This window comes from Pygocentrus nattereri, chromosome 16 (assembly GCF_015220715.1).
Source record: "Pygocentrus nattereri isolate fPygNat1 chromosome 16, fPygNat1.pri, whole genome shotgun sequence".
In the NCBI taxonomy this organism is placed as follows: Eukaryota; Metazoa; Chordata; class Actinopteri; order Characiformes; family Serrasalmidae; genus Pygocentrus; species Pygocentrus nattereri.
This window is the reverse complement of record NC_051226.1, coordinates 15,737,525-15,764,671: the sequence shown is the minus strand read 5'-3', so window position 1 is coordinate 15,764,671 and position 27,147 is coordinate 15,737,525. Positions and strand designations below refer to the sequence as shown.

General features: G+C 39.3%; 1 protein-coding gene across 3 annotated transcripts in view; it reads left to right on the top strand.

The window, feature by feature from the left end:
• The window catches only part of myo5b (myosin VB), a 74,253-nt gene extending 51,676 nt beyond the window's left edge, over window positions 1-22,577 (top strand). Inside the window, exons 18-40 of one of the 3 annotated variants that reach the window (XM_037546020.1) lie at window positions 921-1,032; window positions 1,662-1,873; window positions 2,007-2,163; window positions 2,821-3,060; window positions 4,159-4,395; window positions 5,065-5,155; window positions 6,323-6,468; window positions 6,567-6,686; window positions 7,375-7,509; window positions 7,881-7,949; window positions 9,493-9,732; window positions 12,802-12,896; window positions 14,758-14,835; window positions 15,157-15,355; window positions 15,446-15,539; window positions 15,641-15,787; window positions 16,321-16,472; window positions 16,653-16,742; window positions 16,882-17,032; window positions 17,178-17,463; window positions 19,319-19,493; window positions 19,582-19,662; window positions 20,379-22,577. In XM_037546020.1, coding sequence (XP_037401917.1) covers window positions 921-1,032; window positions 1,662-1,873; window positions 2,007-2,163; window positions 2,821-3,060; window positions 4,159-4,395; window positions 5,065-5,155; window positions 6,323-6,468; window positions 6,567-6,686; window positions 7,375-7,509; window positions 7,881-7,949; window positions 9,493-9,732; window positions 12,802-12,896; window positions 14,758-14,835; window positions 15,157-15,355; window positions 15,446-15,539; window positions 15,641-15,787; window positions 16,321-16,472; window positions 16,653-16,742; window positions 16,882-17,032; window positions 17,178-17,463; window positions 19,319-19,493; window positions 19,582-19,662; window positions 20,379-20,531 — 3,460 coding nt within the window. In that variant the 3' untranslated portion in view covers window positions 20,532-22,577. Of the gene's footprint in view, window positions 1-920; window positions 1,033-1,661; window positions 1,874-2,006; window positions 2,164-2,820; window positions 3,061-4,158; window positions 4,396-5,064; window positions 5,156-6,322; window positions 6,469-6,566; window positions 6,687-7,374; window positions 7,510-7,880; window positions 7,950-9,492; window positions 9,733-12,801; window positions 12,897-14,754; window positions 14,836-15,156; window positions 15,356-15,445; window positions 15,540-15,640; window positions 15,788-16,320; window positions 16,473-16,652; window positions 16,743-16,881; window positions 17,033-17,177; window positions 17,464-19,318; window positions 19,494-19,581; window positions 19,663-20,378 lie in introns of all 3 variants that reach the window. The other 2 variants (XM_017718932.2, XM_037546021.1) reach the window with 2 other exon arrangements.
• Window positions 22,578-27,147: the final 4,570 nt, after the last annotated feature.

The window sequence follows — 27,147 nt, the reverse complement described above, 5'->3', positions numbered from 1 at the left end:
CTGTAAATGTAAATGTAATGATAACATTAAATACACAGTAAACAGGAAAAGTGTGAATATAAATAGACACTAAATAAATGCTAATCATAAAAATAAACACTAATTCTAGAAAAATAGAATAAATAATAATAATAATAATAATAATAGCTCCATTATAATAGATCAAGATCAAGTGGATATTGCTTTCCATTTTCTTTGTCTTAAAGTCATCACAGAAAGATGTTCTAGAGTTGTCTGAATGAAATCAGGGATTAACAGGGCCCCAGAATGCACTGCTTCGGTGTTTGACTTTTATTCTAAGTGCATATTGCTCCTAGGCGACACAAGGAAGCAAAATTCAGATGTCTAGTAACTTGGCAGCCAGAACAGAACATGTCTCTCCAGGCCTCCTTGCCATGTGAATATAAGTAGTTACATAAAACCAATCACCAATCATACATAAAACGCAGTTCACAGGGCAAACCTTTTTCTTGGGGTGGAGTGCATGGAATCACTAGGCAACAAATGTATAATCAAGAAGTAAAAAACATTTGTTCTTCTTATTGTCCTTGTTAAATCTGTCCGCCTAGTTAAAAATAAGGTCATTTTGGAGTTACAGTGTAGAGCAAAGGATAGAGCAACTTGTATGACAGTTGTATGTTGTTGTAGAACTGTATTACTATTATATAGTGTCCCATCATGTAAAATCAGAAGAACATTTAAGATATTTATATCATGTGTATCAGCAGGATATTTAAAAGCTGCTCAGCTAAATGCTACTATTGTTGGTTGAGTTGCAGTGAGTGTTCACAAAGCATTTAGAACATTAATCCACACTATTCAAGTTGACAAAAAATGTTAGTATGACATACAGTACGCTGTTAAACTACACAACATTGTATACCCTGGTGTCTAATAATGTAAATAATGTATGATTTCAGGTGGACATATTCAGATTTCTATAACAGATATCGGGTGCTCATGAAGAAGAAAGACATGACTATTGGTGATAAGAAACAAGTCTGCAGAAATCTGCTAGAGACCTTGATCAAGGTAACGGTTCAAGTCTGGGATTATTACAATGCGCACAGCTGATAAAATGGTTTGAAATAAAAGTACTCCCTGATCCTGCAATACACGTCACAGGGTTGTGCTGTTCACAGCGATGAAAAATGCGAGATAAATTCCTCTCTCATTTTTTTGGTGCTACTTAGCCTTTGGCATTTTGAAAATATCGTTTTTCATCACCATCATCTCAATAAATTTCAATTTGTGAACTTGGCCGCACCCCTCTCCAGAGTGTTGGCTCTAATGGCTTTAGCTCAGCATTTCCGCACTCCCCGCTCTCCTAAAGCTGGCACGCAGGCCTGATGAGGGCCTGATGAAAAACTGTATAATCAGCATCAGTCTCTCCAGGCTATGGTAATATGGGAAAGCAGGAGTGATGTTATTAAGTTCGGCTATGGATTTGTCTAATAGATTTGGTTAATTGTTCTATTAGCTTTGCATAGGGGAGCTGTAATAGGATTTTACTGTATATAAAGTTGTGAAAATGAGAGAGGAACTCCTATTCCACATTAAAAAATGACCCATTTAAAACTGCTTTTGTACTGTTAAATTAATGATTATTGCTTGATCATCCAAGTGAGCATGACGCACTCTCCACTTCATCTTTCTCTCAGGATCCAGACAAGTTCCAGTTTGGAAAGACTAAGATCTTCTTCAGAGCAGGCCAGGTAGCGTACCTGGAAAAGCTAAGGGCAGACAAGTTCCGCTTTGCTTGCATTAAGATTCAGAAAACCGTGCGGGGATGGCTGCAGAGGACACGTTACCTCAAGATCCGCAAGTCTGCCATCACACTACAGAGATATGGACGTGGGTACTTGGCACGCAGGTTCGTTTGAATTAGATAGCACCTACTTTGCATTGATTTACTGTAGTCACTTAACTGAGCCCTTTCGCTCTCTTCTGTTTAGTGTCGCCTCATTCTCTCTCTTTCTCTCTCTCTTTCTCCCTCTCTTTCTCAGGTATGCTGAGTACTTGCGACTCACCAGAGCAGCCCTTATCTGTCAGAAGCAGTACCGGATGGTACGGGTACGGCATGCGTATCTGACTGTTCGTAAGGCTGTCATCACTATCCAGGCCTTCACCCGGGGCATGTTCACACGAAGGCTATACCAGGAGGTAACATACTGTACTGCACTCTACCTCCCCTAGCACTGTTTCGTTCTTTTTATTTCTTTCTTTCTTCTGTGATTACTTTCCATTATGTGACTTTTTGCTTATTTTTTCTTTGTTTATTTCCTTTATTTCTTTCATGCTTTTGTTGTCATATTTATTTCCTCTATTTTCTTGCTTTCTTTGTCTTTCTTTCTTTCTTGTCTGCTTGCCTGCTTTTCCAATATTTGCATCCTATTTCATCTTTCTTTCTTGATTTTGTGCTTTCCAGTACTTTTTGCTTATGTCCTTCTTTTCATTCCTTCTTTCTTGCATGCTTGCTTTCTTTTGGTTTTCTTATTGCTTATTTCCTTTCTTTCTGTCTTCTTTCTTTTGCGTGTCCTTTCTTTCTCCTTTTTTCTTTTATTTTGCAGTTTTTTTCCCCTGTCTCTCTTACTCTTCTCCTCTCTGATCTACCCCTCCCCCCTCACCAGCTGTGCTCTGAGCAGTTTAGAAGATTGGAAACAACAAGCTTTGCATTTAGAGTTTTCAGCAGAATGTTGCATAACACAAACCTGCTTTTGGCACATGAAAATTTTGTTTGTAGTGTCACTTTCTGTGGAGTTCTTTTCACTCTTCATTCTAAAGACAAATTTTCCTCTTTTTTTCTCTCAATCCATTCAGTTCCTTCTCCACCACAAAGCAATTATCATCCAGAAAACAGTACGCGGATGGCTGGAGAGAAAGAAGTTCCTCCGTGCCCGGAATGCTGCAATCGTCATCCAGTGTGCCTACCGCCGTGTCCTCGCTAAGCGGCAGTTCAAACAGCTTAAAATCGAAGCTCGCTCAGCGGAGCACTTAAAGAAACTCAACACTGGCATGGAGAACAAGATTGTCCAGCTTCAGAGAAAGATGGATGATCAGGTATAGGAGGCCTCTGTTAATACACCATAGAATTCATTGCAGAATTATCTAATCTGTTGCACACAGTCACATCCTTCATTTATATAGTAGTGATAACAGTAGTGTTAACTATAAGCCTCCCCCAATAATAAATCTAAAGCAATTGTTCCACCAAAAACCTAATTTAGTTATCTCTTTACCACCCCCTAAATATAGCTGATCATCCAAGACATATTTAGTATTCAAAATTTGCTTCTTTAGTTTTGCACTAATGCTACAAGGTTAATGTGGTTAACATGTAAAGGGAGCTTTTAGCCAACAGATATTCATTATGCAAACTGTGTGCCTAACTCATGACACAGTAGCCTCACAACATATTTAAGTGTTCTCAATTACGCTAACTTACGTGGTCGTTATCTGTACAAATAGATAACATTGTCAGAAACCACACAAAGCAAGTTGATCATTACAGCAGTAATCCCCAAGCAATTTTTAGATTTTGCATGTCTTACACATCACATGTACATATACATGTGAAACTGACCAATGATCTTTGTTTTTCTTTTTTACTTTTGTTTCATTCAATCAACAAATCAGTCAACCAATAGAACATAGTGTTTTAGTAAGCAAAATACAATGATGACACTGGCTATATCATAATATCAGTAACGGTAGCACTTAAAGAAACTACACTTGGTAATGCTTAAAGGAAAACTATTGATAAATCAACAAGCAGGGAACTTAATAAAAGCAACAGCAAAGTGGGAAAACTATTTCCCCTTGTAATAAGTTGATATATAGCAGCTTAACAGTGAGATGCTATAATTACAGAAGAAACGTGCAGCCACTGTTGCCCAGACTGGACATGGAGATGAAAACTGGACACCTTATTTTCATGTTCACACTTGGGAATCACATGATTTTCATGTCAGTTCATGTGATCCATGTATTCTACATTGAATTACTGAAATTAATAAAACTACAGCTATAACAAAAAACTTTCGTTAGGGTCAAATTTGAGCTAATAGGACAAAAGTGATTAATTGTGCCTAATTCTTTTAATCATTTAAAAGCCATGTTTGTTAGCTAAGTCTTCATCTGTCTTGTTTATTTCCACAGACAAAAGAGTACAAGACTCAGAATGAGCAGTTGTCTGTCACCAACATTTCTTTGGGCACGGAAGTCAACAAGCTGCAAAAAGAGCTGGAGACCCTCCGCAGTCGTCAAGGAGACAACACTCAGGTGACCTCGTTGCAGGAGGAGCTTGAGAAGCTGAGGGCGGCGCTTCAGGAAGCTCACACCCAAAGGAAGAAGCTTGAAGAGGAGCACAGCAGTGAGAAGCTTGATCTGGAGCAGGTGAGGGTGTAGGCAGTCAATAAATATGTAAATATGAATATGAAAGTTTTCAGTGTTTTTTTTTTCCCTTATCAAACTAGATTAAATTGATTTTGTTTTTTTATTTATATTTTCAAAAACTGCTGATGAATTGATCAGAAAAAATTGAGGTGAAAATCAGAGGATGAATATCAACTGTATGGAGATGTACACTCACTGCAGTCTAAGAGACAGTGGACAGTAGGCCTTGGATGTAAAAGAGGTCATGCATTATGTAATTAATGTCAGCCCTTCATTGCCATTTAATCAGTTCAAGCCAGTTCAAGTCAGCTGTACCTAATTTAAATTTAATGAATTGATTTTCCTGTTAATATGCCAGTTGCCTTACTATTAAGTAAAATTGATAGTGGCCTTTCTTTTAAACTTTATAGATCTCATGTCTGAGCTAAATGTCTGCATTATTGAATGAATTGTATTACCTGCCTTTTTGTCTGAGTTTCTTCAAGTTCATACATGTTATATATTAGGACAAGAGCAAGTTCACAGATGATGTAACCCACTACCACATTAATGAAGACATTATGCCTACAAGATGCATTTTTATGAAATTCTTGTGAAAGTAGGATCTTTGTCAGGTGATGTTATTTTGGAATGGAAAGCTGTTAAAAACCATTTTTCTGTCCTCCTAAGAGAGTGAAGGAGCTGGAGAAGGAAAACTCAATGCTAAAGGCCGAGAAAGAGGAAATGAATCAGAGAATCCGCCACTCTCAAGGTTCTGAAGGTGAGTTTCACACTCCACTGCACCTGCATCTCAGGTCACACACTCAGGCACTCTGTTGAGTACTTTCTGTCAGTAACTAAAGTGAATACGAGCTCTCCAGTAGGCAGGGCTTGGTTTTGTTTCCCACACAAGAGGGGTCTCTGTGCAGAAGTAGGGTAAGAGGGAGGGAGGCTGACAGAAACTGCATTAGGTTTCAGTGCAGGAATGTAAGATCACCTCTTTACCTGCTGTTTTTGAGCTCATTGTTCTGTACTAGTTCACATGTAAGAAGGGTACTTGAAACCAAAGATTGGGTCTCTGTCAAATCTACCTTTAACCTTTTAAAGTGTTTTTATAGCTGAATTTAACTCTTCCCTACTTATTTGTCTCCTCTTGGGCTTAGTGCAGATAATGAAATTGTAACCACAAGTTTTGAATGACGATCATGTGCCTTTCACATTGACCCCTGGATGTATTTGTTTATTTTTATATTAGTGACAATATTGTTTCAGTGTACTTGATAAGAAAAGGAGCCTCATTCACCTATTACATTATCTGAAAGGTTTTGGCCTCTGGCTGCTCTTACTAAGACTCAAACCTTTAAAAGTAGATGTTGTTCTCCTGAGATAAAAGCGTCTTTGTATGCACTTTGCTAAAAAACCTATCAAATAGGACACAGAAGGTTTCAGTCACAGGGTTAGACTTCTAGCTTACATAACATGAATACATTATCATCTGTCTTTGTCACAGACAAAAAGGGAAAAACTTGAGAGGAAAATAGCTGAATTTACTCAAGCATTTCAGTTCTTCAACAGCCTCTTTTTAACTTTGGATTTATTATGCAATTCAGGTTTGTGGTCATGTGCCAGACTGTGAAAAGAAGGGTCAAAGTTAGCTAATAGTAATATCCCATCATATCCTGTCATATAAACATTAAGGCAATTAGGGTTTAGTAATGGTCATTACGTAATCTTGTAAATCTAATTATGCCTTTTCATCTTTAATAAGTGGCACTTCACAGCATGTTGCAGTTGTAATATAATGCTTACCTTAGAAATGGTGTAAGTGCATTATTAGTAACAATGCTAATAGTGTACAGTGCTATGTTATTATAACATGTAAGCTTTTAATAATTCAATTCAGTTAGCACTGGAAATACATGGTTAACATCTGTTTGGGTGTGTGTAGGTCAGGAGAACAGTGTGTCTCAGAAAGAAGTCCGTCTGCAGACTGAGCTTGATGAAGAGAGGCTGCGCTATCAGAACCTCCTGAAAGAGTTTTCCAGACTGGAGCAGAGATATGACAACCTGCAAGAGGAGATTGCTTACAACAAGGTAGCACATACTTTTGAAAAAGCAGACAGACTTCAAAAAATTACAAGAAGGAAGAGAAATGTTTATTCTGGTATCTTGTTTCATCTTTGCTCCTATAGTTTGCACCAGGTCATCGGAGGAACCCCTCTGAACAGAGCAGCATAGGCTCTGAATCACCCTTCCCCTCCATTACCATGTCAGAGGTGGGAGACACTGAAGACACCATTCAGCAGATAGAGGTATGGTTGATGTTTGGCACAAAACACTACTCCTCACTTACACATTAAATTTAGTGTAATGACATGAGGTTGAAGTTTAGATTTGTTACACATTTCCAGTATAAAATACTATGCTATCATGGATTATGTTGTTGTAGCAAATTGAACTAGGCAAGTTGGAGAACATCATAAAGACTGCTCAGTTACATAACAAAAAAACTACATCCAGACTTTCCTAAAAGTGTGACTTTTCTCTCTCACACACACAAACACACACCCACACACAAACTGTTAATTTAATTTCCAGTTGAAAACACATATTTAACCTAAAATCACACAGAACCCTTAACAACTAAATATAATAATATTTTTTTCAGTATTTAGTACGTCCTCCCTTTACCTTTATCAAAGCTTCATTTTTTCTGAAGGCTTGCTTTCATTTTTCAAAGATATTTGAGATATTTGCAGGGATGTTTTTCCACACCTCCCACATTCAGTCTTAGAAGTTGGTTGCATTTACTGTTGGTAATCCTAATGACAAGTTTAGACGTTAGTCCATAAAGCCTTAGTCAACATCTCTGATGAAGAGACACATCTATCCTAAAGACATATTTACATTTAGCATATCTAGAGAGATGTTATCTAGAAAGCTGTACAATTTTTGATGGTCTTGCCAAGTTAATCTCAGTATTTTCCGTTGTCTCTGTAGGAGATGGGCCTGGGGAACGCTGCCATGGACCTGAGTGTGTTTATGAAGCTGCAGAAGCGAGTGCGAGAGCTGGAACAGGAGAGGAAGAGACTTCAGACCAACCTGGAGAAGATGGAGGAGCTGAGCAAGCGCAAAGTTAGTATTCCACGCAAACATTGTGTGAATCTCATTACAAATGTTAAAATATTCTGAAGGTGGGTATTGTAGTACTGTACAGGCTTAGTTGAAAACCTATTTAGATTGGGCCTAATTAATTTCAGTTGTGAGTGATAGCAACACATTACAGGAGTTGTCTTACACATGGAACATGGAAATGTGATGCCACAGTAGATTGTGGAAGTGTTGCTTTATATGGTATAGGTGAGCTTTATCTTTGGACTCACCTATTATTGCTCATGATGATAAGTATTATCATATCAGTCCATGTTCTAACACAGCAGACATCTCTTGTCTTATCACAAAAGTTCAACTTGTATTTTTTTTTCTTCACCTCTCTGAACTCTCAGCCGATTGATCCGAAGAGCTCCACGTCAGAGGAGGACACAAACACAGATCTGGCCTACAACTGTCTCAAGGTTTATACACAGACACACACAAACGCACACACTTTTCTCTTGGTCAGACTAGCAGTCATCAGAAACATGTCTCTTCTTCTGTACATCGATTTGTGCTGCACATTGGCTGGTCTGGTGCTGCTTGCATTGCTGCGTCTTAGATTGTGGGTAAGTGGGATGACAGCGGACCAAAGGGAAACCTAGAAAACTGATTTGACAATTAATATGGCATGTTTTATTAATGCAGATCACTACCATCGGCCTAGTGCTTAATTACTTTTAATTTGATACGATGTGTTAGACTTATGACAACAGTTATGCAAGGTGGAGAGCATGCACTGCATCATTGTGTAACTGTGTACTTTAATAATTTATTTATTAGCACTGGCTATATTGGAATAAAATGGAGCACAGAAACCACTACTTACTACTTTTTCAGTGTGTACTTTCAAGGACATTCAGCTTCAGTAAGTTACTTCAGTAACTCTTAACATCTTTTGTAACTTGTGCCAGAGCTCTTAGCACTGTCATTCCGATCAGTCATTTAGTTTTCTGCCAGGGATTGATGAAGTACCACTGGAGAGTACAAGCTTGAAAATCTAACACTCAACTGAGAGATCAAAGTACAAGGCCAGTCACATTCAGGCCTTTTGCGATACACATCATGCCTTTATTGTTGTACAAAATTATTAGGTGATTTAAAGGCTTTGATAACATTGAATTGAATGTGTTGAAGCTGTATAGTTACATAGGTGACTGACTCTAACTCGGTTGTGTCTCAGTTTTGTCGAAGCTTTAGCATAACCTTTAGCAGTTGCAGTGCTCAAATGGATTGTTTCAGCTCTTCATATCTTAGATAATGATATGGTGTGGGCTGAGTTGGCCAAATTAGTTTTGGGTCGTTTACGTTATGTGTTGCTTGACATTACAGACATAAAACTTCATTTTCTCTACATGCTCTGTACCTCAGCCCTCCTCATCTCTCTTTCCCCTACTCTCTTTTCCACGCTTTCTCTCTGATTCTCTCTTTTTCTCAGCAGGTGTCCTATGTGCCTGTGCTCTATTTCACAAATTGGCAAATAGGCACTGCAGTTTGAATGTGGTGTTCAGCAGAAACTTACATAACATCTGTCTTTCTCAGCAAATGCAAATGTTTTTGAAAAGCATTTTATTGTTTACAGACCTAATTTCACAAGGCTAGAGAAATTTTTCCAGCTACCTTGCCTGTTCAATTTCATTGAAATTACAAAGGCCTTCTCACAGGAGCCAGGCTGTCTTTTTATGGTTACTGTTGTCCTCTGTCTCTCTCTCTGTCTCTCTCTCTCTCTCTGTCTCTCTCTCTGTCTCTCTCTCTGTCTCTCTCTCTCTCTCTCTCTGTCTCTCTCTCTCTCTCTCTCTCTCTCTCTCTCTCTCTCTCTCTCTCTGTCTCTCTGCCTCTGAAAAAAAGAAGTCTTTAGATTTCATTTCATTGTTCTGTATGTGCTAAATTGCAAAATCAGAAAATTTTCAAGTATTCAAATCACAAACATGTGCACATGCTGTCTGCTTTCTTCCATTTCTGCAGAGGCAGGAGCTTGAGTCTGAGAACAAGAAGTTGAAGAATGATTTGAACGAACTTCGAAAGGCATTAGCCGATAGGGCCTCCGAGAGCTGTTCCTCCAATGAACTGCAAGAGAGCTACAACCTGCTGCTCAGTCAACTCAAAGCGGCCAATGAGGAGCTGGATGTACGCAAGGAGGAGGTGCTTATGCTGAAAACCCAGATTGTCAGCACTAAAAAGCCAAAAGAAGACACCAATCACATTGTGAGTTTAAATATTATTGAAGTGTAAATACACTAAGAAAAGTCCTTTTGTTATAGTAGAAGTCCATTTGATACAGCACTTCAGGGCCCGTCTGGTTCAGCGCTTGAAGTTCTTATTTATTTTCATCTTGCATTATTATAGCACTACAATTGAATCATTTTCCTCTCAAATGCATTTCTCATGTTTGCATCAGCTGAGCTCAGTTAAAATACTTAAATATATATATATATATATATATATATATATATATATATATATAAATTTTATATATTACACTATATTTCCAAAAGTATTCGCTCATCTGCCTTCACATTTATATGAACTTGAGTGACATCCCATTCTTAATCCATAGGGTTTAATATGATGTCAGCCCACCCTTTGCAGCTATAACAGCTTCAGCTCTTCTGGGAAGGCTTTCTATAAGGGTTTAGGAGTATGTTTATGGGAATTTTTGACCATTCTTCCAGAAGCACATTTGTGAGGTCAGACATTGATGTTGGGCGAGAAGTCTCTGCTCTAATTCATCCCAAAGGTGTTTTATCGAGTTGAGGTCAGGACTCTGTGCAGGCCAGTCAAGTTCTTTCACACCAAACTCGCTCATCCATGTCATCATGTCTCATCTATGCACAGTCATGTTGCAACAGGAAGGGGTCATCCCCAAACTGTCCCCATAAAGTTGGGAACATGAAATTGTCCGAAAACTCTTGGTCTACTGAAGCATCAAGAGTTCCTTTCACTGGAACTAAGGGGCCGAGCCCAACTCCTAAAAAACAACCCCACACCGTAATTCCCCCCTCCACCAAACTTTACACATGGCACAATGCAGTCAGACAAGTACCGTTCTTCTGACAACCGCCAAACCCAGACTCGCCCATTGGATTGCCAAATGGAGAACACTCCAGAGAACATGTCTCCACTGTTCCAGAGTCCAGTGGCAGCGCTTTATACCACTGCATTCAATGCTTTGCATTGCACTTGGTGATGTAAGGCTTGGATGCAGCTGCTTAGCCATGGAAAACCCATTCTATGAAGCTAGAGGTCTGTAGTGATTGACTCTGAGGAAAGTTGGTGACATCTGCACATTAAGCGCCTCAGCATCTGCTGACCCCGCTCTGTCATTTTACATGGCCTACCACTTTGTGGCTGAATCTCACAATTGGACTTGTTGCACAGCTGGCATCCTATCATGGTACTGCAGTGATAGCTTCTCAGGATAATGGCAGCTTATTTTGCACCTTATTTTATTCAAGACCTTATTTCATAAGAGTGATATTAGCTAATTTGACTTGTTACTTCATGGACCAGCAATGGCAGGGGTGACCACACTTACCCCACCATCACAGTAGCTATCATGGTGGTTACAGTTAATAAACTGCAGTAAAATCTCTTACCTCTGTGTCCAACTGAACAGGTTTGTTGAAAGGAAGCAAGAACACAAAGCAAAATCTCCAAATGGCTCTGCATTTATACCATCCAATATGTGAAATGTTGTGGCCAGGGTAGGTACCAGGCAATAGGCAATGTCTACCCCTGTATTCAGCTATTCATATAAGGCTTGATAAATCAGCCCATTGCAACAAGGCTCATTTAAAGTGCACCGACCACCTCAGCCTTTCAGAGACTCTATCAGGTCAGCCAGCTCTCATATGATTTTTCAATCCATTAGCCTGCTGTCAGGAACTCCTTAATGAAAGTCCCTTATTCGGTAGCATGAGCAGTCAGGTGTGGCAGAGAGCTGTGCAGCGAACAGTTCTTCAGTGCCATCGCACCACTCAGTTCTCTCTGCCCTGTAAAATGGCATGTCATGTCAGCTTTCATTATATTTAGTTCTGCTCTTAGAAGTTGGAGTGATCTTTCTTTTTCCTTCTATGTCTCACTTTGAGTTTGTCTTTGTTTTTTGCTCTCTTTGTTGCACCCACTCTCCTCTCTCTTATTTATTTTATTTTATTTTATTTATTTATATATTTTGGGGGGAATTTTACCCAATTTTGTCCCTTGTTTATATGTTTCCAATGCCACCCGCTAGCTAGGACTCTCTCAAATCACACAGTGCTGCCAACGCTAGGATGGTGAAGGCTAACACAGTAGCCGCTCACGCAATGTCATTGGACAGCTCGCCAGATCTGTTATGTCAACTAAGAGACGCCTGCTCTGACTAGCATTATGTTGAGTGATGGGGGGAGAAGGGGGGCCATTCTACCCACCCAAAGAGAGGACTCCAGATGGCTGTAGCATCACCAGGGTTCAAACTTGTGATCTCCTGATGATAGGGCCAACGTTTAGACGGTGGTGCCACTCGACAGCCAACTTTATTTAACTGTTTATTTTTTTAAACTCTCTGTTGCTGATTCAGGTTAACATCGGTGCTCTCTGACTGTGATGGATTCAGTTAAGGTTGTCTCTCAGGGGTGCAGTGGCCTGCCTTTGAGATGTGCTCTTAGTGAGTGTGCTCTTGTGGCAGCTGAAGCTGATGTATTCAGTGATGAGGATTTTAAAACGGGCATTAATGGCAGGGTTTCTCCGTCAGAGCTGAGGACATTATGCCTTATCTTGCTCTACTTTTACTTTCAAATATTGTGTGTGATAGCAAGATGAATTTTTATGGATAAATAACCTGTACATCTGTGCCACAAACAAAAATGTAAATTTTGTTTGAAACAGATGACCTAAATACATTTGAATTGAATTGAATTCAGAACAGTCAGCCAACACACACTAGGGGGCAGTGAGCTCACTTGCCTGGATTGGTGGGCAGCCTTATCCATGGCGCCCGGCGAGCAATTATGTACATTAAAGCATGATTAGAGAAACAAAACATAAACACAAAGTACAGCAACAAATATCACAGCAATAAAATCCTTCCAATTGCTGTGAAAATGTACAGATTATATTAATATCGGAATTTAAGAAAGTGACCAGCATAACTACATTAGATGTCTTTTATGCTATATTAGGTTGTGCTGCTCTTTCCTACATTGCCATTAAAACTTGCACGCATCTTTTCTCAGCTGTAGGGTTCTCATAACAAAGACACACGTACCCATAATTCTGTATCTCATTTCCTAATAGGATGCCAATGATGTCACAGATTGGGCTAACAACAAAAAGCCGATAGACAAGGAGGAGGCTCTGCAGGCATACCAGGGACTCAGCGAGTCCAAGAGGTAAGTAAATACCATAAAACTGAGAGCTCTGGAACTTAACTGATCTTGATTATTTGCCTTTTTGTTTTTTAATATTCATTTTTAATATTTATTGTGTGTAGAATGAAGTCGTAACACTACATGGTATCTACCTTTCATTTTAGTGCATACAGATTGCTTCTTACTTCTCCACAGCCCTGCTGTGATAACTCACTCAAACAGTGCTAGCAAGGCCTTGTCATTTATAAACATTGACAGTCCCATACCTAAAGGTGTTCTTCCTGGCATTCTTATTATATTTTTAGCTCTGACTACTAAAGTAGACACCTTCCACTCTGCTCTGGCAGTGATTTGGAGTGACTGTTTTGACAAACATTTGAATCCATCCCAAACTTTCAATATAGATTTATACTTACCTGTGCTAAAGTGACGTCTTGTGCATGCGTTCCTCTCCTTCCTCTGTCTCTGAGTCCCTTTGACTGTGCTTTTATTGTTGTTCAGACACTAGAAACTGATCTAATAAATAAATAAAAAAAATAACTAGAACTGTTTTTACTATTTTAGAGGTTCCGACAGCAGCGAAATGTAGTCCTGAGATATTCAAATGTAACTTCAGTGTCTTTTTTTGTACTTGTGAGATTGTACTTTATTCAATTGGAATTAATTTATTGTGCTTTTGCTCGTTTTAATTTTAATAGGAAAAACACTTTTTCCTCCCCTTCATTTTGACCTCCAAGCACAAATAAACATTTCTATGGTAGCATATTCTGGACTTTTTTCAAATTGAGATGCAAATTTCAAAATGCTAATTAGATTCTTTCTGAAAGAGTTTCTCTGACCTTTCATCTTCATTGTTTTAATGTCATGACTCCAACGTATTATAAACAGAATAACAGTCATTTGCAATTACATTTCCTCAGTGTGTCGCTTCAGCTCTGCCAAACAGAAAATGTATTTGCAAACCTGTTTGCAATCGCCTTTTCACTGTCAGTGAACTCCTGTCAATCAAATGCTGTGGGTGGGATGTCAGGAGGGACTTTTTAGTATGGGGCATGTCGTAGACAGTGAAAACGCAATTGCAGGTTGGCAGAGCTGGAGCGTCATGATGAGGAGATGTAAGTGCAAATGAACGATTGTCCTTTTGTTTTTTAATATGTCAGAGTCGTAACATTAAAACAATGAAAATGAAACAACCTAAAATCTTTGCTTTTCCATATTAACCTATTCCAGCCATTATACACAGAAATGGAAAACACAACTAGACATTTTGAATTTAAATTTGAATCATATCTTCAGTAATGCACCCTCACATGAGAAATGCAACCTTAAATACACGATTTAATTATCAATTTCAAATATGAAAGTCAAATATTCTACCATACATTTCAAAGGACATTCTATTTTTCTGTTGTTCTTTTGCCAGTTAGTCGAGTTGCTGCACCTTTTAATTTATTATTTTTGTTAAATGAAAACATCTGACTAAATTCAATCCAGTAGTATGAAACTGCGCAAAGCTGTGTTGGAGGACACTTACCGGCCAGTAGTGACATCACTATACACCCCTATAAACAACCAAGTCAATGCTCTAATGATTTAAGTTGTTGTAGCTCCCCATGAATCATGGGTGTAGAGCTGCAGAAGTGCCAGTACTACAGAAAGGTGGAATGAAAGTTTTGCAGCTAAAATACTTCTTAAACTATATTCCTGCCAATATAGTTCCTAATGCCTAAAGCATCATGCTATGCTTACACTGCTAGTTCAGCCTGTTCTGCCCAACTAACCACTTTATTCTGCCTAACTAACTGCTTTCTTCTCTCTCCTCTCGTCTGCTTTCTAATTTCATTTGTGCCACTGCTTCTCTTTCTCTCTGCTTGGACAGCAGTAAAACACAGGACTGGGGTTATTTGAATGAAGATGGAGAGCTTGGCCTGGCCTATCAGGGGCTAAAGCAAGTAGCCAGGTTGTGCCTTTGTGCTTCAATCTTTTGCTGCCTTCCAGCTCCTTTGTTTAATCTCAGTTGACTGCGTGTCACTCTTGTAGTAGTTAAAAGTAGCACTTACTTATAACATGTGTGGCGCTGGTTTAGCTGAGAGCTTTTCTGTAGTGCTCGTATGGAAGATGCGTATCTTGGATACTTTCTTTTATATCACATTTCACGTTTTTGGAGTGAATTCTTCATTTTATTTGGAACTGTGTGATCCCAAAGTGCATGCAGCATTTATTCAGTGTACAGGCAAAGATGAAAATTTAACTAAGTATTGAAACTTTGGCTGTGTTCTAGGCTGCTGGAGGCACAGCTGCAGTCCCAGTCACGAAAGCACCAGGATGAACTGGAGGCTCTGCACACACAGATTGAGGTGCTGAAGGAAGACTTGGAGAAGAAGCAGGAGATGCTGAATCACTTCAGCACCCTCCCGCCGGAGGCCCTGGTGGAGTTTAGCGTCCAGCAGGAGATCACTCGCCTCACCAATGAGAACCTGGTGAGACAGCACACACCTTCACAGCCATGGAAAAATAATACAGCATAAGGTAAAGCATAAACCTTTATAAATTAACATGATGTGTTCCAGGATCTCAAAGAGATCATGGAGAAGCTGGAGAAGAATGAGAGGAAGCTCAAAAAGCAGCTCAGGATCTACATCAAAAAAGTTCAGGAGCTTGAATGTATGATGAATACCATTATTCTCTTATTGCAGCTTATTGAACTGAAATAGTGATGTCATACCTCGCTGTCATACTAATGTGATATTTGTTGTGTTGTGCAGTGGCCCAGGCAGCAGCCCTGCAGGCTAACAGGGCCAGGCCAGAGCTGACCCGCCAGGTCACAGTGCAGAGGAAAGAGAAAGACTTTGAGGGCATGTTTGAGTACTACAAAGAGGACGAAGCCTTGCTTATAAAGGCTCTTGTCACTGGTAAGTATAAGCAGGATTGCCAATCTTAAATTTGTATTATTATTTAGTTATTAACTTATTTAGTTATTAGCACAAATATGAATGAAAAAAGCAATTGCTAAAAGGAAAGCTCCCCTCAAGAGCCTCTAGTGTTATCAGAGTGAGAGTGATAGGGCTACAATCTCAAAAGAACCACTGACTATATGATATATTTGATCTATACTGTCATGTCGGTAATGAAAACCAGAAATTGCATCTGCCTTTCTTTCATGTTATCCCTGTGTTCATATGACCATAAAAATCTTACTAAATTATTGAAAGTAATGTATACATTTTGAATAAGCATATTTTCTGCTTTTTAAATAGAAAATCTTTCTTTAAGGTCTTATTTGAGCAAATAAATTGTACGTACATTTATTGACAGTTGGCAACTCTGTATAAATAGATCTGTGAGTTGCTGCAGCATGTATCCTGCAAATGCTTTAGCTGTAAGAGATTCTCTTAAATGACCCATTTTTCTGTTTCTAATTCTGTTTGTGCCTGTGTGTTCTCAGACATGAAGCCCCATGTTGTGTCAGCCACGGTCCCTTGTCTCCCAGCCTACATCCTCTTCATGTGCATCCGTCATGCTGACTACATCAATGATGACCAGAAAGTGCACTCCCTGCTTACCTCGTCCATTAATGCTGTTAAGAAAGTTCTCAAGGTGTGTTTCCCAGTTTCCCAGGAAACACAGTGTGTTTCTAAGCAAAGGATTCACTTAGATAGTAAATTCATAATAACTTTATATTAAATTTTATTAAAAAAATCTTCACCAATACAAATAGCTCATGAGTTGTTGATGTCCACAGACATTACCATTTCCACTGCTGTTGTCACTTTGCAGAAAAACAATGATGAATTTGAAATGGCCTCTTTCTGGTTGGCTAACACTAGTCGACTCCTGCACTGTCTGAAGCAATACAGTGGAGACGAGGTGAGAAGCACAGCCTATCCAAACTCATTTGCTTTATTACAGCAACACTTAGTCTTCACCGATAGAGATTTTGTTTGATCTCATTTATTCCCAAACAGCCTCATTCCTAGCTAAGCTTTGTGTGACTTTTATTGCACAGGCATTCATGACCCAGAACACAGCCAAACAGAATGAACACTGCATGAAGAACTTTGACCTTGCAGAATACCGGCAAGTTTTGAGTGATCTGTCCATCCAGATCTACCAGCAGCTCATTAAAATAGCCGAGGCCATTCTTCAGCCCATGATTGGTTAGTAGTTTTTTTGTTTTTCTGTGTTCCCCCTTCAGTCCTCAAAGGATCTGTTTAAAATTATTTTTCCATTGACTATTACTCTAACTATGTCACACTTCCTTCTTTTGACAGTAATATATGTATTTTCCCTTTCCTGTGGTAGTGTCTGCTATGTTGGAGAGTGGAAGCCTCACAGGGGTAAAGCCCATGGGCTATAGGCACCGTTCTTCCAGTATGGACTGTGAAACAGGGGGCCCAGGAGGCTACACCTTAGAGGCTCTGATCAGACAGCTGAGCCAGTTCTACACCATCATGGGAGAGCACGGGTTGGACCCAGAGATCGGCCAGCAGGTCATCCGCCAGCTTTTCTACAGCATCAACGCCGTCACACTCAACAACCTACTGCTGCGCAAAGACGTCTGCTCCTGGAGCACTGGCATGCAGCTCAGGTATAACAGAAAAGACTTAAGTGCCAGCAGAAATAAGGCTGCAAGGAGAAGACAGCTATTTAATTCACTTCAAATCACAGTCCTATTTTTGTTTTTTTGTTTTTTATTGTTGTATTGTTTTTTTATTGTTTTTTATTTCTGTATACATCAGTCATTGAGATGTAAACATAGTCATTCAGATTTGTTTGATGTGAAATGGAAACTTACTGACTACTGATTTGTGGTAGTGATAGAAACCATATAGCTGTCTTCTTTACTATGAGTCTTCTGAGTTGATGTATGTAAGATCAATAGTGGTCAAACAATGGTAAACCCCCCCCCCCCCCCCCCCCCCCCCAAAAAAAAGAGAACTTTTTTTGGGAACTACTTTTCCTCATAGCACCCTGCATATACCTATACCTCTCCACCATTAATCTGTTTTTATAAATATATTTTAGGCCTAAACCTTATCCCAACATAGTGGGTGCATTCAAAAGGGCATACTACTATACTACATATTGCAGAGTGCACACTGCATGCTCCTCCTCATAGTAGTACACAATAGAGTATCCATCACATGAACAACGTCAGGGACTGAGCCAGTCAGACCCATCTCAACACCTATCTCATTTTCCATAGCTCTTCAATCACTGCTTAGCAACCATTGCTAGACGCTTTTTTGCCTTTTTTTTAAGGTCTTTAGTTACAGTTTGGTTATAATGGATATACAGGTTTGGATTTGTCTGTATGGTAAAGCTGTGTAGTTTCCAAATGCACCTGCTTTCCTCTGTTTTTACAAGTCATTTCATTTTCATTACATTCATAGTTGGTAATGTGAGCTAGTTTGATGGTATAATTAGCAGTGTGGTTGAGACCAATTTTAGCAAGTTACTGTTTAACCAGAAGAGAAAACTGATGGAATGTTAGTGAAACACTAAGTGCAGCAACAGGACAAGTTATTTCCTTTCACATCATTCATGATCATAAAAGGCTGAAAATGAGTCTGTTAAACTGTTTGGAGCAAACCAGGTGGTTACATCAGTAGTTACATCATCACAAAATGACCATGTTACATTTTGGGATGCAATATATCACAAAGTTATGCCTGCTTGCTCGAATATTTGGCCACAGTTGAACATCATATGGGTATCTTTGGTGCACTGGGTAAATTCATGTTGGTCACATACTAGTTACTACTTTTGGGCACAGTCAGTACGCAAGTAGTATGTAGTAGGTTATTTCAAACACAACCAATGTCTCAGATATCAGGCAGTGTATTCAGAAAATTGTCATTGACAACTTTCTGTGAGGTAACTTTAAGACACACTAAACACTTTGGATTCTCTATACCAGCACATTTCACATCAAAATTAGAAAAAGTGGTGAATTTTGGGAAAAAGAAGCATCTCAGTAGCTCAAAAATCAAACTTGCAGATTTTTTTGTAGACTGCTGATATTTTCTTCAGCCAAAATATATTTGCTGTCAGAAATTTGCTTCTTTTAGCTTTGTACAGAAAATAGTTTCATGCCTTAATTGCATTCTTGCCTAAACCATGTCAAATTGCCTTGTCTTAAATAGTTACGTCTGTGTGATTCCTGACACTGTATAGATGAATACTGTTATATAAAAATGTACAAAGGTATGTTGTATGGCTAAAAACAGTAGTGGCAACACAACTGAAACCTGAATTTTGTTTGCAGTTTTGAACATTTGTATAGTTGCTTTTCTGTTGCTTGAATAGCAGTTATATTAGTCCCATAGCTTGAGTGCAAATGTAAGGTAGCAAACATTTATTCTTTTAACATTAAGTGGTTATTTACTGCAATTTCTGTTCATGCCTTAATGACATTTATATGCTGTTGTTTGTGGATTTAGGTACAACATAAGTCAGATGGAGGAGTGGCTACGAGGGAGGAACTTGAACCAGAGTGGAGCAGTGGCCACCATCGAGCCCCTTATCCAGGCTGCTCAGCTGCTGCAGCTTAGGAAGAAGACTTCTCAGGATGCTGAGGCTATCTGCAATACGTGCAGTGTGCTTAGCACACAACAGGTAGGAATCCATGCAGCAGCTTTAATACTGATGTCAAATTACAATCTGTAAGCATGAGTGCTCAGTCTTGCACTTTTTTTTTCATCAGATTGTAAAGATCCTCAATCTTTACACCCCCCTCAACGAATTTGAGGAGAGAGTCACTGTGTCTTTCATTAGAGACATACAGGTATATCTCTTCCATCCATAACTTTATTTAACAGTTTAATTACACGTGGAATGTACACTGTATTTCCAAAAGTTTGTAGACTCCCATTTGAGAATAAAAGTGAGTTCACCTATTTAAAGTGTACCTGTTATCACAGTCATTGAATTGCAAACAGCATATGAAATCTTTATAGAAAATCATTGTCAATAAAATAGGACATTCTGGAGCATCCGCTTAAGGTCACCATGCCCAATTCTGAGTGTTGGCTAGAGCATTGAAACTGCATTCTATGTGGTGGTGAAGCACCATCTAAATGCCTTTGGGATGAGTTGGAGTGGAGTTTGTGATCCAAAAACAATTATCCAACATCACTACCTGAACTCACTAATGCTCTTGTTGCTGCGTGCAATCAAGTCCTCACAACAATGTTCCAATATCTAGTATAAAGCCTTAACAGAAGAGTAGAGGCTGTTCCTATAGCAAAGGAGGTGGTGATGACCTTATGATAATGACTTTGATGTTGAAACAAATGTTGGATAAGCAGGCATCTACAAACTTCTGGACATGCGGTTTAATTTTCTGATTCTTGTCGATTGAGCATTTCTGTAAATGCAAGTAATATTTCGGTCATGGGTTCATCATCCAGGAATGGCGATGATGATTAAGAAAAAATAGCTAATAAATATGTAAATATATTTGACATTGGCTGTGAGATAACTGGTCGTTTTCCTTTTCAGAATCGTCTCCAAGGCAGAATAGAAAACAACCAGCTCCTGGTGGACACAAAGCACACATTCCCAGTGCTGTTCCCCTACACTCCTTCAGCCCTGAGTCTGGAGACCATCCACATCCCTGCCTCTCTCAACCTGGACTTCCTTATACGAGTCTGACCTCTCAGTCTGTTTCTCTTGTACTCTCTCAAAGACCCCGCTGAAGCAGACCTGCAGGGGAGTACCCCCTAGCACAGCCCCACCAACCAGCATACAAAACCCCATAGTTGGCAGGGATCCATCAGCAGCCAGTGAGTCTTTCTGGCAGACTAATTTCTGTGTTTTGGCACTTTCTGTTCTATTTGATGTTAAGAAGAAAATCATAATGTGTGCAAAGAAGGAGATCAGGGTGTAGCTTGGGAGATTCTATAATACTGAAACGAACTGAGCTTCAGTTTAGCCCTAACAGATCTAACAGTTTTTGTTTTCTACATCTGTTCATTCTTTCTTTGCAGCTAATGATTAAAAAGGCTGCCCCAGTCTCTGTACTGGTGCAGGGACGTATTCTCATACTTTTTAGTCCACTTTACAAACATTCACATCTTTTATAAGGTTTTCTTACATGTGGCTGAACAGCTAGCAGATCTAGTCTCTCAGCTGCTGCCAACTAAAGCAGGAGAAACCCCTGCATTGCAGTGGCTGCTGTCCGTGACTCACTCTGTCCAAGTGAAGCCCACTCTTTCTCTTTTTTCCTGCCTGGAAGAGTGCTGTGCCTGCAGCCAATCCTTTTCTTTGAGAAGTCCAGGCAGCACTTGAGCAGGCTTGCAGAGAGAGGCTTTGCTGGCCTGAAACTTATGTCACAGCGTTAGCGTCCTGTGCTGTACAGCTCTCCTAATACACAAATCAGTCAGGAGAGAGATGAACAGGAGAGCAGCAAATCAAAGTTGAACGGTGGAGCAGAGAAGTGAGGTGCTGTAAGAGAGAGGAGGTACGTGAGCTGAGATACCGAATTCTCCGTTCAGAATAAGGGAATGGTAAATATTTTACACTGAGAACTAAAGGGGGAAATTTGTATGTGTTGAAGTGAAAGGAATTTGGAAGTGGGGTGCAAGAATGTGAGGAGGCATTACAGTTAGTATACTGAGGAAGGAATAATAACAGAAGAGAGGACCTACAAAAAAAAGTGTCTGTCTTTTTTTGTCACGTCATGTTGATTTACAGATTAAGGAAAGTTATACATGCAATCCCAGAGCAATAACTGCAAAACACTGTTTTCTATCTAAGAATATTTTACAATTTCTGTTGTTAATCTTCATTAATACATCTGTAATATGTCAACATGAAAGGCCAGGCTATTGGTTTGAAATACAGCTTCCTTCTCTAATTGTGTGTATCTGTTATATGACATCAATGCACTGTTTTGCCTACTGTAAGGCAGCAGTGAGTTTCGAACTAGAGAGGGAAGGCTTTCTACTCTCTCAGATTCAGAACTCTCGTTCATACATCATTACCAATAATGAATGGCTCTGTGGGTCTCTGTTAGCTTTATTACACTTTTCAATGCCAATAAAAAAGACCATTGTGGAGTTTCTTTCAGTGTTGTGTTCATATGTGGAAAAATATACAATGAATATATTTACATTGTGAATGTTTCCTTTTTTTGTAATCCTTGGATGACAAACGCTTTTACAGCAGATTCTCTCTTTTTGTGTATTTATAAGCTTACACAATGTCATGTTTTAAACAAGGTTTCATTTGAAGATTTTGGGATTTTGTACTGCCCTCTGCTGCCTGTTCAGAGCTCCACAGCTCTCTGATAAATAACAGGAGTAGAAGTGCTGATCTATAGTCAGGTTCATTTCTTATTTACAATGACGTTACTTACAGAAACAGATCTTACATCAGCACTCCTACTCGGAGATGCTTCATGAGACAGGCTCCAATCAGCTGTCAGAAACATCCCAATGCCTCTTTTTTCATGAAACTATGAAAGCTGCTTAACTGCCTACACATATATTTAATACAGATCATACCACAAAGATTTGCAGTTTGTATTTTACTTGCGTGTGCCATAGGAATTCGCCATTCCATTCCTCCCCACTCTGTTGTGTACAGTAGCAGTTACAGCATTATCTGTCTTTTTTTCCATCAGCTAGAGGGCAGTAATGGTTCTGAACTGAACATCTCTGTCAAAACTCTTCAAAACATTAAAGTCAACAGCTTTTATTCAGGGTGTGATTGTGATCTATACACTATACAGTGATGTACACGGTATGACTAATCCAAATTCAAATATTGTCTACAGATAAGAAACCCATTTAATGGTACAGCTCATCAAATTTGTTTATACAGTTAAAAAAATATATATATTTTCTGGGAATTTTCTTGCGCCAATTTTCCAGACCTGTTATGAAGTGTAAAATAAGATTATAATGTGTGTAGTCTGAAAAAAAAAGAGTTGTAAAGCTGTATGAATCTGTTGTTCTTTCTGAATTCTCATGCAAAATAAAACTGCTCGTCATCACATTTGACTAGTATTTATGGTGACATTTGTTATTTCCCCTTATAAGTGTAGATCAGTGTTTCGTAACGGCCAGTTACTTCCTTCTAGACATCTAGTCTGGTCAGCTTTTATCTGCATATCTAACTGTGGCTTGTTCCTCTGATCACAGCAGTAAAGCTAGTGTTGGGGTAGTTACTCAAAAAAGTAATAAATTACAAAACACGTCTATAATATAGGCTAGTACTACTTGCTTCTCTCAAACTAATGGGGTTACCTTACACTTCCTGGAAAAACTTTATCTCACGACGTATTTCTTTTACTTCTAAGTCCCTCTCTAAAACACATCTGTACCAACTGGAGAGTACAAGATAAAACCTAATAAAAAATGGCCAATTAAACTAAACAACAGGCCTGTCACTAACCACATATGTGTAGTGAGGAGAATTGGTACAAAATGACTTCCATGCCCAAAATGATCCCCTGATCACTAAAGCTCGCAGAACTTGGTAGTAAACAAAAGAAGATGGTAGTAAACAATTTCGAATACTGCGTCATACGGGTTTGCTCATTACTCTGCGAAAGCAGATTCCGTCACGTACGTTTCAAGTTCGTCATTTGCACAACATGTCAGAATGTTTATGCAATGAAATACTTCTGGTGAGGCTCAGAGAACCACTCTACAGAAAATAAAAAAGTAAAATATAAAAAACAAATTGAAATATATTAAATATACACAAAATATAGAGACAATATACATTTAAAGTGCCTTAAGTGACTCAGTGTTATTGTTTTTTAAAGTGACAAAGTGTTATTGTCCATAGCAGAGATATGATATAATAATAATGCTGACAAAGTGACTGAGTGAAATGGTAGTTGGGAAAGGACCCACAGCTTCACAACTTGTTCAGAAGCCTGACAGCCTGTGGGTAGAAACTGTTCATTAACCGGGTTGTTCTAGCCTGTATGCTATGAAATTTCCTGCCTGATGGCAGGATGGTGAACAGGCCGTGTGCTGGGTGACGCTGTCTGGTTGGATCTTTTTGATCTTCCTGATGCAATGGGACTGGTAGACGTCCTGTAAGGCTGGTAGTCTGTTGCCTATGATGGCTTCTGCCATCCTCACTACTCCTTTAAGGGCCTTGCAGTCACAGGCAGTACAGCTGCTGTACAAGACTGTGATGCAACCCGTGAGGATGCTCTCTATGGTGCATCTGTAGAAGTTGGTGAAGATCTGAGGAGGCAGACCGAACTTCCTGAGCCTACGCAGGAAGAAGAGACGCTGACAGGCAGATCGCACAATAGTGTTGGTGTGGAGGAACCAGGTGAGGTCATCAGTGAGGTGTACACCTTCACATTGCTGACTCTCTCTACTTCAGCTCCATTGATGAATAAGAGAGAGTGACCACCCCTCTGCCACTTCCTGTAGTCCACGATCATCTCCTTTGTTTTGCTGATGTTAAGACTGTCGACTGATTGCTGTCATGGCACCACTCTGACAGAGCGCTGACCTCGTCTCTGTTGGCTGTTTCATCTCCATCAGTGATGAGACCTATTGTCTGACATCCTCTAAGAAATATGACACACAGCTGGTTAGTCTGTCTACAAAGTCTTGATCTTCAGAAGGAATAGAAATGTATAGCCGAGTGTCGTCAGCATAGAAAATGTATATTATGCTTCCTAATAACATCACCTAGAGGTAATGTGTACAAAGAGAAAAGCAAAGGCCCCAAGACTGAACCTTGGGGGACTCCACACGAAACGGCAAATCGTTTTGATGAATGATTTCCAAGTGAAACCATGCACTGCCTATTACTTAAATATGATTTAAATTGTTCTAAAACTGCCCGAGAGGCCAACCCAGCTTTCAAGACACTGGAGTAAAATATTGTGGTCAACGGTATCAAAGGCTGCACTAAGATATAATAAAACCAAAATAGAAGGATTTTGGGCATCAGCTCTGAGCCTGGGGTCTTACATAACGCGATTCAATGCTGTCTCTGTACTATGGTTGGAATGAAAACCTGACATAAACTTCTCAAATAAATTGTTTGATATTAGATACGTATTTAGTTGTTTGACAACTTTTTCAAAGACTTCACTTAGGACAGGTAGGTTTGAAATTGGTCTAAAATTATTTAGTAGGGAAGGATCCATGCTACTCTTTTTTTTTTTTTTTAACAGCGGCTTCACCAAGGCAGTTTTAAAAACACCTGGAAAAACATCAATTGACAGAGAATGCAGGGTCAGCCTCTTGGGCAGTTTTAGAATGATTTAAATCATATTTAAGTAATAGGCAGTGCATGGTTTCACTTGCAAATCATTCATCAAAACGATTTGCCATTTCTTGTGGAGTCCCCCAAGGTTCAATCTTAGGGCCTTTGCTTTTCTCTTTATACATGCTACCTCTAGGCGATGTTATTAGGACGCATAGTATACATTTTGATAGCTATGCTGATGACACACGGCTGTACATTTCTATTCCTTCTGAAGATCAAGACAGACTAACCAGCTGTGTGTCAGATATTTTGCAGTGTATGTATTACTGACTACAGAGTTCTGCCTCTGGAAGCAACATGAGCACACACTTTGGAAGCTTAGTGAAATAGGTTTCCATGGCGAGCAGTTGCACACAAGCCTTAGATCACTATGCACAATGCTAGATAACTATGCACAAAGCATTGACCGGAGTAGTGAAAAGCACGTCATGCCTGAGCTCTGGAGAAGTGAAAACTCTCTGGAGTAATGAATTGCTTCACTATCTGCCGGTCTAAAGGATGAATCTGGGTTTGGCGAATGCAAGGGAAATGCTAGCTACATGAATGCATACTGCCAATAGTAAAGTTTGGTGGAGGAGGGATAATAGCCTGAGGCTAATTTCCAGGGTTTGGGCTCAGCCCCTTATTTCCACTGAAGGGTAATGTTAATGCATTTGCATACAAACATATTTTAGACAATTATTTGCTTCCTAGAGCAGGCCCTTTCCTGCTCTAGCATGACTGTAACCCTGTACACAAAAAGAGGTCCAGAAAGTCATGGTTTGATGAGTTATGCATGAAGGAACTCCAGTGGCCTACACAAAGCCCTGACCTCAACCCCACTGAACACCTTTGGCATGAATTGGAATGTTGATTACGAACCAGACCTTCTCATCCAACAGCCTGACTTCACAAATGCTCTTTTGGGTGAATGGGCAAAAATTCCCAAAAACACTCTCCAGAAACTTGTGGAAAGCCTTTCTACAAGAACAGAGGCTGTTAACGCTGAAAAGAAGGATCGGCTCCATATTAATGTCCTTGTTTTTGGAATTGGATGTACAATATGCTCATATGGGTGTGATGGTCATATACATAGTTTTGGCCTTATAGTGTGTGTTTAAATTGAACCTAAATATGATTTTTTTAAAAAGCCAAAATCAAAAGACATTGGTTCTAAGTGCTACAGCAAGAACATTAATAAAATACTGAATGTGACTAATATTTGCTTTTGTGTGAATCTAGGGCATCTATATTAGGTATACCACACATTTGTCCATGTGCTTTTTGGTTAACCCATGTTTCCATCAAATCTAGGTTTTTTTGGCTTTGTTAGGGACAAGCAAATGTGGGACATATTTATAAAAAACTGTTCAATAATTATTTAGTATTTATTTCAATGTTTTGTTTGAATGTGTGATTTAACATTTCTACATTGTGGTTTCAACTGAAAAGTAAATATATGCATTTTCCCTATAAAAACAATGACAATGACAAATCTTAGCTGGAATGCTGTTCCATCCTGATGTTTGCTCCTGGGACAGGGCTCCGGCCCATATCCATCCGACTGCAACAAATATGTTAGATGCTACTAGGGATGGGCACAAGTAATCAGATGTTTTTGTGTTACCTGAGGCCAAAATGAAAAAAAAAAAAACAATACAGGTCCCTGAAGTACCTTTGAATCCATGGTGTGACAGTATCATTAGGCTTCCCTGTTACCATGTTCTGATGATGAGGCTATGTTCAGACTGCAGGCAAATCAGATTCTTTTCTGCAAATCAAATCTTTTGAAACCTCCATCCATATTGTTAGAGAGATGGAGCTGCTTTATCTCACCCTCCAAGCTCTTCAGAATTCTCTAGAGTGAAGAAGAATGAATCTTGAATCCTATCACTTCCGTCACTCTGGATTTGACGTTGTTGTTTGTTGTGTTGCGAGTGACACAAAAGACATTTTGAAATCCAATTTGAGCAGCCAGAGTGTCCAGACTGTGATGCATTGGTAAAAATCAGACTGGAATTGCATTTCAAACCACAGC